At 45.4% G+C, this 12,988-nt stretch overlaps 1 protein-coding gene across 1 annotated transcript in view; it reads right to left on the bottom strand.

Annotated features, from left to right (window-relative positions):
* LOC127575678 (tandem C2 domains nuclear protein) overlaps window positions 1–12,988 on the bottom strand; it is a 68,147-nt gene that overhangs the window by 10,553 nt on the left and 44,606 nt on the right. Inside the window, exons 11-12 of the mRNA XM_052025574.1 lie at window positions 8,770–8,884; window positions 6,410–6,618 (exon numbers count right to left, since the gene is read on the bottom strand). Coding sequence (XP_051881534.1) covers window positions 6,410–6,618; window positions 8,770–8,884 — 324 coding nt within the window. The remainder of the gene's footprint in view (window positions 1–6,409; window positions 6,619–8,769; window positions 8,885–12,988) is intronic.

Below are 12,988 nucleotides of genomic sequence, written 5' to 3'. Positions count from 1 at the left end.
GGCTAGCTAGGAATAGTTTTTTTTCCTCATGGAGCAGACTCGATGGGCTGAATGGCCTACTTTTGATCCTTTGTCGTGTGATCTTGTGAACTCGGTTTCCAATCATGGATCAAATATGAAACTGACAAAAAAAGGAAAATGAGAGCATGTGATAAATAGGCAGAATGGAAAAAGTAAATGAAAAACACCAATTGTTAAAGTCCTTTTACAATTTTAACAATCTGAAAGAATGAGACTCCACACCTACATAACAGGTTAATCTATCAGTCCATTGGTTAGTTGTCAGAAATAACAACTTACTGTTAAAAATTCACTGAGATTGGAATGGAGATTGGAATGCATTTAGTGTGGAACCATCATGGAAAGTAGCAACTTCATGTTCTTCCACTTAATTCCAAATGTCTCAGTGAAACCTTCCGATGCAACAGAAGCAGGATGTGCTGCCAGCAGTTTCCCAATTTCCACATTCAAGTCTAATTGCTAGAAGTTGGTATCTGATTTACCCATTAATAATGGAGAATGCTGATGGCTTCATCATTTACCCCAAAATCCATGCCAACATATTATTACAGGGGCTGTGAAAGATTTTACCAAGGGACAGGCACAGTATGTGGAGACAGTCAACTGCAAAGGAAATGTGGGTGGGGGGGGGGGAAGGGGGAGGGAAGAACAAAGGAATAAAAGTCTTAGTGCTGGTGTGGGCAGGTCATTGTAGCTTACAATCTAAGATGTTTAATGAGATGTTTCCATGAGAGGACACAGTTTGGCAAAACAGCAGAGGAGGGAATGAAGAGATTTTCCTTTATGCAGCAGTGTCCTGTCGCAAGCTGGAGAGGAGGTAAAGGGTGGGAGCAGGTCAATCTATAGTTTCAACTAAGGATAGGATATAGCGGTGAAATGGAAAATCTGGGTAAAGTATAGGAGACTAGTTCTCACAAAGAATTGACACGGGCAGGCTGGTCTGAACGGCCACCTGCCTGTGCTTTATGATTCTATGATAGTCCTTAAAACTCTTCTTGATGAATTTACAGTGCAGTGCCCTGGCTTTTCAAAGTTCAGGGAAACTAGTCTGTATCCTTTCTTAAATTGCTGGTTTCCAAAGAATGGAAATTAGATGCAGTTCAATTGAACAATCACTGATCTTAGTTTTCTGGAAGCTGGCTTAGTCCCAGACCTATGAAAATAGTCCTAATATTGACAGTATGTTTCCTTTTGGAAGGCTGAGTCATCGATATAACAGCGATGAAAATGCTGAGCGTCACCTTAAAGCAATGACGGAAGAATAGAAACTGGAATTCCATTAATGAAGTCCCCATCTTCACATATAAACACAGAGTGCAGTGAGTGTTGGACACTGTAACACGAGAACCGTAATTTTAAACCAAGGTGATGCATCAGATTCAGCTCCACACCAGTGAAAACCATAGCAGTGGAGGGCGTCATACAGTCCACAGAGACCAGCCAGTCCACAAGGGATTCCAAGTCCCAGATCTTAGGCTGCAGCCCAGAAGCCTTGCCCACAAAAGAAATAGTCTCCATTTATGTCCTCTTGCATGGAAGCTGTGATCCCAAGCATTGTGTCCACAATAGATGCAGACTCAAGCAAGCCTGCATCAACACCCAAACACATTTATCACCACAATGCTGGACCTAACCTTCAACAAGCTTCCTGCTGGAATCGAGCTAATCTACATGACAAATGGGAAATTATTCAGCCTAAATTACCTCCAGAACCAAGGTCACCCCAATTTCATTCATAGACAATGCTTCGGCAATTGTTCAGAGGCCAAGCTCCAAGTTGTCAACAAATCATTCACTAAAATGTAAAATAAGCCTTACACTCATCTCCAAAACAAAAGCCCTCTATCAACCTGATCCCACTGCACAAATCTGCCCCCTGACAACACAGGTGACCTGGGAAATGTGGACCATTCCCCATCTATCAGTGAAAGGAGACATCAGTGACTAATATCCCCATCACCTCCAATGTACCTGCACAGCCTTAAAGTCATCTGTTTGTTGATCAAGACCTCAAACCCAGCAGAAAGCTCACAGCCTGTTGGGCAGTGATCACCACTCTCTTGTATGCTTCAGAGATATGGATCACAACAAGCACCTCACAGCACTGGAGAGATACCACCAACCTTACCTCTGCAAGATCCTTCGTATCTACTGGCAGGATAAGCAAACCAGTCAGTGCCCTCCTCCAGGCTAACATGCCCAACACAGAGGCCTTAGTACACTTGGTCAGGTCCAAGGGGCCGGCCACTTCACTCACAGGCCTGAAACCAAACTTCCAAAACAGATCTACTCCAAGCTCAGTCACAGCAAAAGATTTTCAGGTGAACAGAGCAAAAGATCCAAGGTTGTCGTCAAAGCCTCCTTGTGGGAATCTCTGGCACTTGATCATTCAAAATGGAGGAGCAACATTGGGATTCAATGGAGATCTTAAAGACCATTCGAGCACACAGCAGTCCAGCGTAAAGGGAGATTCAGATTTAGTTAAAATAAATACAGCCTTTCTTGGGTTTAGGAATCAGGCTGCTAGTTCTAGGACCCTGGATTAGCAACAGTATCCTTAACAGTGGGAAAAAGGCAACTTCTTTCCTGAAGTATTCAGTACAGATGACCCCTGCGTTATGACTGTTTGGGTAACAGAAATTCACCCTTACAAATCACTACCTAAAAATTTGAGATACAGAATAAAATTCACTCTCACGGAATTTGTGAAGTAAATAAAATAATTTTTTTTTCAACTTGCATTTCTTGATGCACGCGCCGATGACGATGCTTCGCATTAAGGAAAATTGTGATACGGACCGGTTTCTAGGAACACAGTCCCCCTGTATCACAGGGGTTGCCTGTACTGGAATGAATGCAAGTCAAGGGTCTCCTGCAACTGGATTCAGACACTTCACTCCAAGATTCCGTTTTTCATTGGTGTTCAGAACCATTCTGCTTTAAACTGGTGAAGGAGGATTCCCAAAACAATCCCAGCACTGTGCCTGATTAAAGCCTGGAAGCTAGTCCTGTGTAAGAGGAGGGAGGTTACCATATGTCTTTGTCAGTAATATCCTCCCACCTGCACCTCCTGGGCCAACTCCCTCATGGATTCTAACCATCCCACCTCCTGAGTGACAAGTTCCTGAAGTCTGGAAAGTCTGCTCAGCTGTGAGCTAAACTTGAATGGTTGTTAAAATTAAGGTAGGTGACCTCATTGAGACATATTAATGACCGTGACCACCCCCCTTCCTCATCGCACAATTGATAAAATAAATAAAGTGGGCAGGTCTTGCTCAAGCCATCTTCCTCCCCTATTTTACCCTCTGAGCCACCACATTATAGGAGTTCAGTGCTACATTTCTTGATGCAACTTCCAGAGTTCTGAACTAAACCTGTAATTCAAGCCCTTTCAGATTTATTTGGGTAGTAATCCGAGAGGCCTTGGCCTACAAAGACTTCTTTGGCTTCTGAGAGGAAACCCAGTTTTGGAAACTTAAGAACAAATGGTCTAACGTGTGCCAGTGAAAGTGATACTCGGACGTTGGTCACTTTTCTGTGACTGAGGATTTTACTCAGAGTACAGTAATTGATAACCCACCTGACAGTGACCTTGCCCATTGTAATTGAAACCTTAATGAAAAACATCTTTGTGGTTAAGCAAAATGGCTAGAGGGAAAGTTATAATACGAAAGTATTTTAATGATGACTTCATAAAGGGTGTAATTCTTGCATTGCACAATGCAAACAATCAACTGGTTTGTTGAAGCAAAACTGAGCCCAGTAAAATTGTGTGACTTCTTCCCCACCCCTCAGACTTATTTATGGTGACTTAATCTGTCACCAGCTGTAGCTATGTTACATTCACAGGTCAGAAATCACCAACCAAAGAGCTGGTGAGGGATTGGTATGCCCACATGCAGGAAATAGATCAAGCAGATTTAAAAGGAGGTGAGGCCACAGATGTACAGACAATCAACAGTCTACGCCAGCAGCAAGACTGTGATAACAGGTGGAAATACACTGATCTTCCATAGAGCAAGTGCTCAAAGTCTACTCTCCCGGAAAGTTTTGTGTTTTGGAAAACAAACCTGTAAACCTGGGTGGCACAGTAGCGTAGCGGTTAGCGCGACGCTATTACAGCGCCAGCGATCGGGGTTCGATTCCCGTCGCTGTCTGTAAGGAGTTCGTACGTTCTCCCGTGTCTGTGTGGGTTTCCGCCGGGTGCTCTGGTTTCCGCCCACATGCTAAAGATGTACGGGTAGGTTAATTTGGGGTTTAACATGGATGGCGTGGACTCGTTGGGCCGGAAGGGCCTGTTACCATGCTGTAAATAAAAACTTAAAAATTTAAATGAACGCAACGCATTTGTTTTAACTCAGGGATTGCCTCTGGGAGGACTGACAGTTGCTACCACCGTTTTAGCAGCAACTGGCTACTTTTTCAGTCCTAGAATCTGAAAACATCAATGCCTAGCTCCTCTGCCCCAGGAGGTGACACATTAAATGGCGATATGTAGTGGGCCAACAAACCCAAAGCATCATACCATGTAATATTGGCCTTCTGTACATTCTGTCCTCAAAGGCTCTCCCTCCACCAGCTCCAAGAGCAGGGAGTCTCCAGATTACAATAGGGTTCTGTTCATGAGAACTGTTCGTGGCCCGAACTGTCAGTATGTTAGAAATTAAGAACAGTGTGTGGGAGAGGATCACAGAAACAGAAGTGACGAGAGAATGGACGTGTGGGAAGAGTGGCCGCCAGCTGGCCTCACTGAGTGAGTGAGTGAGTGAGCGAGCAAGTCTGCTCAGCGTTTCCCAGCTCTGCTCGGCTTGACCCAGCCCTCGACTGTTGTGGCTTGGGTGGTGCGGGGCGTTTGTAGCGGGGAGAGAAGGTACGTGGAATTGCTCTGTTCCCACCCAGCAGAAAATGCCTGCAGCCGCCAGCAGCAGCCAGCAAATCCATCGTCATCCAAGCCACCGGTCTCCCAAATGCTCTTTCATATGCACGGCGGTGCCCATACGTTGTGCGCTTGTAACCTGGGGAGGACATGTAGAAGGAACTCTGTAGGTTCTGGGTCACAGGAGGGTTGTCATCAACGGAGAGAGGCCTGGAGTGTCAAGCAGGAAGTGGTCAGGACCTCGAAGGTTCGGTCACAATCAGCTGTTGTGGGGCATTCAGGTTTGTAGACAGAGGGGGGGAGAGGGAAGGATGATGGAGAGGTGGTGAGTTGGGCGGGGGAAGGTAGGGAAGTTGGGCTGGAGTAGAAGGGTGTTTTGTTGGAGGTTGCAGATACAGGGTCGAAAGTTCAAGGGACACCTGCAGTGAGAGGCAGGTCTTTAAAGAAGTGGTCACCCCCACCCCCTGCTGGGTTCCTGAGAGCTGCTCCAGATCCTCCAAAATATGCCCACAACAGCCCTCACAGTCGCAGTGAAGGCCTGCAGAATGGGTCTGTATGAGCAGCTCTCACCAGCTGCAGACCGCACCAGCGTGAGTGAATTTTGCCAAATATGTGTTGTACAGTGTCAGAGACCACCGCACGTGCCCATGCACTTCCACATGTTAACATGCACACCCACACACAGATCCCAGTGCAGCAAGTACCCATTCCCACTGGACATTCACAAGCAGTGCAGTACGTGATTGAAGTTCCAAGGTTTAGGGCAGGAATACTGGGGCATCATCTGTGCTTTGAGACAACAGCAGAACAAAGGAAGGTTTAATCCCAGATCCGAAAAATACCTTCTACCTTCAGCATTGCGCAAAGGTCCCAGGAATGTGCTGCAGGAGTTTCCTAAGATCTTGATTATAAATCCCATTTCAAAGCACTGCAGCCACTCAATAAATCAAATATGTTTAACAAGTGCAACAGATAAGGAAATGATTCAGTGGGTAAATTTTGGACCATGTCCAACAGTACGGCAGCTTCTATTATACGTTGCATTGTTCTTATAACTCCACCTGTTCTTGCTCACATCACTCCCTTCCGTATTGTACACCTTCAGATTAAGAGTAGGTTGATGTGTCCCTTCTGGAACAGTCAAAGAAGAACCCCTCTCTCAGCAACTTCCACCAGCAACCCCCTTCCCACCCAGCTAACCACAAATCTTCCAAAAACAAACTCTGGATATGACACCACCCACTAACCCAGAAGGGAAAAGACTGTAGCAAAATACTGGAGATCTGAAGTAAAACCTCTATTGAGTATATTCAACATTTAACTGTTTAATTTTCCTAAAGTAGGAAATCCAAGTGCGAGTGGATTCAATGCCCCAGTTAACGTCCACGTTAACGAGTTGGATGCACAACTCTCTTCCTGAAAGCAAGTTTAGGAGCAAGACTCTGAAAAACTATACTTGAGTGTCTCTGCCATCAGTAGATAATCCCAGCTTGTGGAATTAGTAGAACGTACCTGGCCCAAGTGGTGTTTTCTTCTGACAGAACTCTTGCTGTAGAGTTTCAGGGTGAAACTGACTCTCTGGAGATGGAGCTCATTTTGAACGACGGGAAATAGAAATGTTTCTCCCCACTTCACTTGGCCACTCACAGCTTTCAGAGGGCGAGTCTTCTTTTTGTCAAACAGCCCATCCTTCGTCTCCATTATTATCTTCACGTAGAAAGCTGGACAGGGAAAGCAGACGCGTAGAAAGGTAGCAGGAAATGGCTGTATCTTTCTGGCTCAGAGAAGCACAAAGCCATAGAACAACACTCGCCCTTCTCCCCTTAGATTCCCTCTCATAAAGCCACATAAAATGTTGATGTGCGTTTCTGGTGAACCCTAAAGAAAATATTAAGTCCAAACTTTGAGAAGGGTACAATCAAGTAATGTCCTAGGTAAGCTACTTAAATCAGTTCCATCTTATTTAACTCTAATGAAGCTCAGTTCCAAATCAGCTGTTGGCAACTTACAGACATGTTCCTAGAAGTTCCACTGGATGCTCTTCTTACACCTGTATTGCTGCTACTTTGTACTCACTGCTGGAGTCCATGTGCTATTCAATGTCAGATTGCAATTGGGAAACATTCAAGACTTTGCACACAAGGTTGGGGAATCTAGAACTAGAGGGCATAGGTTTAAAGTGAGAGGGGAGAGATTTAACAGGAACCTGAGGGGCAAATTTTTCACCCAGAAGGTGGTCAGTACATGGAAAGGGCTGCCAAAGGAAGTGGTTGAGGCAGGTACATTAACAATTAAAAAGGTACTTGGACAGGTTCATGGATAGGAAAAGTTTAGAGGAATATGAGCCAAACGCTGGCAAATGGGACTAACTTAGATGGGAATCTTGGTTGGCGTGGACCAGTTGGGCTGAAGGGCCTGTTTCCATGCTGTATGACTTTACGACAAGCTTCCCAAACTTTGCCAGCATTTCCCTGTAAGAGTGCCACATTGTCCAAAGGAACAGCCAGCTATTTCCCCTGAAAAGCTGGCCCTTTGATTCTGCTGTCCCCATTTATATCTTCCATGTACCCGTTACCCTGGAAACCTCCAGTGCTAGATGGTTGCAGCAGTAGACCGCTGAAAAGATATTGCACATTTGTCAAAAATATGCTGTCCAAATCAAAAACGCTACTCAGTGAATCAAGGCCTTCAAACATTCACACAGCGCCCATCTTTCAGGCATTAACTAATCTATTTAGATCACAAGATGGCCAGCGGGAAGTATGGACCCATCTACAGCTAGGATTGTGCCACATGCCGTGATGGACAAGTAGAACCCCATTATTTAAGCAAGGAGGGAGCGAGAAGACAGGACGGTATAGTCCAGTTTGTCTGAGAGGTTACGAATTCAGGGTCTATTCTCGAGTTTGCAAGAATGAGAGGATCTCAATGAAACAAAGAAAATTCTTACAAGGTAGATGCAGATCCTGGCTGAGGCGTCTCAAACCAGGGGCAAGAGCCTGAAAATAAGGGGTTGGCCATTCAAGGGAGAACTGAGAAGTTTCTTCACCCAGAGCGGTGTGCATCTTTGTAATTTTCTCCCCATGAGGGCTGTGAAGGCTCATTTGCTGAGTACAATCAAGACAGAGACTGTTGGATTTTTAGATGCTGTGTGAATCGAGGGGCATTGGGCTTCTGCAGGAATGTGGTGCTGAGGTAAAAAGAAAATGAGCCATGATCTTGCTGAATAATAGAGCAGGCATGAGGAGCTGAATGGTCTCATGATTCTATTTCTTATATTGTCATTGTTGGACTTACAAGTTGCCGCCTTTGGAACCCAACTCCTACCAATAAGAAGCATCTGGACAAGCACTTGAATTGTCAAGGTGTAGAAGGCCATGAATCAAGTACTGGTAAATGGGACTAGAGGAGGTGACTGGCACAGACACGGTAGGCCGAAGGCCTGTTCCGGTGCTGTTTCACTCTATGACTCTAATGAGGGTTTCTTTGTGTGGAAGACACAGTCCCCAAGGGCACTGCCACATTTAAGGAATGCAGGGAATCTGTCCCCCTAATCCCCGCTGCTCCGTCACCTCACTGATCTCTGCCACCCACTTACACAAGCTTTCATTAACCCTCTGTTGCACTGCTCCGATGTGTAACATTGCACCTCGGGCCCTCACGATCAAGGCGAATGGATCCTACCCTGTGGCCGATCCCACTACTTTGTCTCCCCAAAAATGGACATGTCTGAAATTCTCCCCATGCCTATTCCCACAACCCCATTGCACCCCACCACCTACACACCCTGGTATTTTAAAGTTTACTGCAAGAACACCTTAAAACCTCGACCATCAACGTTTTTAGGATTCCCCAGAGCAAACAAAACCTACTTAGTGCCAAAGGAATCGAGGAACTTGGCAGATTCTGGACCTCCAGGACTTGTAGCTGGACCCGATTGCTGACAGCTTGGAAACAAGTTCCCACCCGGAGAAGAGCGTGGCAGGGCTGGGTGAAAATATAGAGAAAGGAAACAACTTATACATCAGCAGTCAATCCATTGAAACTCATGGAAAAGGTTATGACTTAGCTCCCATTTTTCATTGGCAATCCCTCCAACAAAAAGGGCTTGCATTCACATCAGTTCCATGGGTTGAAGTGGCTGAAGGATTCGCAGACTCTGCTGTTTGATGGATTGGGTGACTGGGTGGACTGTTTGGGAGGTTGTGTGCTCTCCATCCACTGTTTGCACTGGAGGTGGGCTTAGCTGGATTACATGGAATCAATACGAACTCAATGGATTGAATCAACGTACAAAGGAGCTGGAGGAACTCAGCAGGTCAGACATGGGAGTCAGATGGGAGTCATGTCCTTCGTTGATGCTGCCTGACCTACTGAGTCCTCCAGCTCCTTGTTTTGCTCCAGATTTCCAGCATCTGCAGAATCTCGTCTCTCAATGGATTGATGGTCTTCTGTGCTGCAACAATTCTACCATTCATAAAATCCTTCATTGGATGGCAAGCTTGATTAATTGTTAAATTATCCCACAAATTAGCTTCCTTGGAGCCCAGATTATTCAGGATTAGGATCCGTAAATCAGATGGAGAGGAAATTACTAAATCCGAATAGTTACTGTAAGAAGCTGCTCAAATACAACAGTTTGAACAGACCTTTTAAATCAAGAGTGGTTTCTATTCCCAGCTCCCCTTGGCCAACCAGCTTTGCAGGTTTTCTGACCAGTTACTGTAACACTCAAAGTATTAATGCAATTCACTTCCTTCAATGTAGGAACATCACTGCTATATTAACGTGGAAGTTACAATTACATGAATAAATTCAAACTCCACTCACACTAGGGGTTTTTTTAGATGTAGCTCAGAAGGTTGCAATTTGTTCCTCATTCAGAGGGTTGTGAACTCAAGTCTCCAGACCATTTGAACACAATTATTTAGGTTGAATGCTGCATTGTCAGACACACCGTCTTTCTGATGAGATCAGACAAGTGCGAAGTGAGGCAGTTTGGAGAGTTAAACCAGGGCAGGACATAGACAGTGAATGGCAGGGCCCCGGGGAGCATTGTGGAACAGGGAGGTCTAGGGGTACAAGTACATAGTTCCCCAAGAGTGGCGATACAGTTAGACAGGGTGGTGAGGGAGGCATATGGCACTCTGGCCTTCATCAGTTGGGACACTTGAGTATAGATCCCACACAGCTTACGAACACCCAACCTGTGTACAGCCTGTACATACGAATGAGTGTTTAGGAGAACGTCAGTACGGATGTCAGTACAGATTTGGTGGCTGCTGCGGGGCTGCACCTCTGACTTGTGAACTGTCTGTATTATGAACAATTCTCGGGAACGGAACCCTGCCGTAACCTTGGGAAGACCTGTACAAGAGTTGGGATGTCATGTTACAGCTGTACAAGATAGCACCTAGAATACTGTACGTGGTTCTGGTCGATATACTCTAGGAAAGATGTGATTAAGCTAGAGGGCACAGAAAGGATTCACAAGGCTGTTGCTGAGACTGGAGGGTTTGAGTTATAAGTGGAGACTGGATAGGCTGGGACTGTTCTCCCTGGAGCAAAGGAGGCCAAGGGTGACCTTCCAGAGGTTTATAAAATCATGAGGGGCAGAGATAAGGTGGATGGCCACAGTCTCTTTCCCTGGGCAGGAAAATCTAAAACTAGAGGGCATAGGTTGAAGGTGAGAGGGAAAGGATTTAAAGGGGACCCAAGGGGTAAGATTCTCCACACAGAGGGTGGTGGGTATGTGGAACAAGCTCCCAGAAGTGGTAGAGGCAGGTACAATTAAAGCATTTTAAAAAACATTTATATGGGTACACAGAAAAGGAAAGATTTAGAGGAATATAGGCCAAACGCAGGCAAATGGGACTAGCTCAGGTAGGCACCTTGGTCAGAATGGAAGAGTTGGGCCAAAGGGCCTCGTTCCCATGCCACATAACTCTGAGATGCGATTGAAGCCCTGCCTTCCCTTGTGAGTAAATCCAAATGATCCAAGGCACTCATCTGAAGAGCAGGGGAGTCCTACCTGATATACTTGCCAGGATTATCTGGTGATTATCACATTGTGGGATCTTGCTTTGCATTAATTCACTGTCACATACCCTATGCTATAACAGTGACTATACTTAGAAACTAATCATTGGCCACAAAGCACTGAGAGGATCTGTACTTGTCGAAGGCACCATATAAGTAGAGGGCTCTCTTTATTTTGGCTCACTCTATTTTTATTCTTTTCTTTTACTATTATAGTCCCTGCCTTCATTTTCACTGGCATCCTTCAGGTTTCAACAAGAGAGTTGAGATGCTCCAAGCCTTCCCAAGTGTGATCAAAGGCCAGGCACTCTCATGAGTCAGTGGGGTCATTACATTTTTTTTCCCAGGGTGGTTTTTAAGGACAAACCTCAAAGGTGGTATCTAGAACTAGGGGGCATCATTTCAGAATAAGGGATCACCCATTTAAAACCCAGATGAGGAGGAATTTCTTGTCTCAGAATCACAAACCTTTGGAATTCTCTTTCTGTGAAGGCAGAGCCACTGAAATATATTCAAGGTGGAGATTAATTGATATTTGAATGACAAGGGACAAGGGGAGAGAGGGGGGGAAAGTGATGTTGAGGGCAAGGTTGGATCAGCCATGATCTTATTGAATGGCAGAGCAGGCTTGAGGGGCAGGTAGCCTGTGCATTGTGTTGTTAACGTTGTAAAGTCTGTATAATGTTGTATAGTCTGGTTTACAGGCGAATGGCCAGCAGGCCAACCTATTGGTATTGCTATTGCTATTGGTTTATTATTGTCACTTGTACCGAGGTACAGTGAAAAACTTGTCTTGCAAACCAATCGTACAGGTCAATTCATTACACAGTGCAGTTACATTGAGTTAGTATAGAGTCCATTGATGTAGTACAGGTAAAAACAGTAACAGAATACAGAGTAAAGTGTCACAGATACAGATGAAGTGCAGTGCAGGTAGACAATAAGGTGCAAGGTCAAAATAAGGTAGATTGTGAGGTCAAGAGCCCATCTCATCGTATAAGGAACTATTCAATAGTCTTATCACAGTAGGATAGAAGCTGTCCTTGAGCCTGGTGGTATGTGCCCTCAGGCTCCTGTATTTTCTGCCTGATGGGAGAGGAGAGAAGAGACGATGACCCGGGTGGATGGGGTCTTTGATTATGCTGGCTGCTTCACCAAGGCAGCGAGAGGTATAGACAAGAGTCAATGGAGGGGAGGCTGGTTTCCGTGAGGTGCTGGGATGTGTCCACAACTCTCTGCAGTTTCTTGCGGTCCTGGGCAGAGCAGTTGACATACAAAGCTGTGATGCATCTGGATGAGATGTTTTCTGTGGTGCATCGATAAAAGTTGGTGAGTGTCAAAGGGGACATGCCAAATTTCTTTAGCCTCCTGAGGAAGTAGAGGTGCTGGTGAGCTTTCTTGGCCGTGGGGTCTACATGATTGGACCAGGACAGGCTATTGGTGATATTCACTCCTAGGAACTTGAAGCTCTCAACCCTCTTGACCTCAGCACCATCGATGTAGACAGGTGCATGTTACACCACCCCCTTTCCTTAAGTCAATGACCAGCTCTTTTGTTTTGTTGACATTGAGGGAAAGGTTGTTGTCATGATACCATGTCACTAAGCTCTCTATCTCCTTCCTGTACCCTGACTCATCGTTATTTGAGATATGACCTACTACGGTGGTATGATGGTAGGGAAAAATGGCCTATTCTCAAACCAACAGAAGAGCAAGTTATCTAAAGTCGGAGAATATGATATTGAGTCCTGCAAGCTGCCAGAGGCCCAGACAGAAGATGAGCCGTTCTTCCTCAAGCTTGTGCTGGGCCTCATTGTAACAGTACAGGAGGTTGCAGACCGATAGGTCAGAGTGGGAACGGGATGGGGACTTAACATGGCAAGCAACGGGAAGCTCAGGGTTACTCCTGTGGACTGAACAAATTCTTTTTGTTTCATCCATCACCCTTCTCAGCTTGTTTCTCTTCCTCAGTTCTGATGAAGAATCCCAGACCCGAAATGCTAACCGTATCTCTTTTCATAGATACTGCCGGCCCTGCTGAATTTTTCCAGC

Source organism: Pristis pectinata, chromosome 1 (genome assembly GCF_009764475.1).
Source record: "Pristis pectinata isolate sPriPec2 chromosome 1, sPriPec2.1.pri, whole genome shotgun sequence".
Classification (NCBI taxonomy): domain Eukaryota; kingdom Metazoa; phylum Chordata; class Chondrichthyes; order Rhinopristiformes; family Pristidae; genus Pristis; species Pristis pectinata.
The sequence above is the reverse complement of the archived record's forward strand: the minus strand, read 5'-3'. Positions and strand labels throughout refer to the sequence as shown.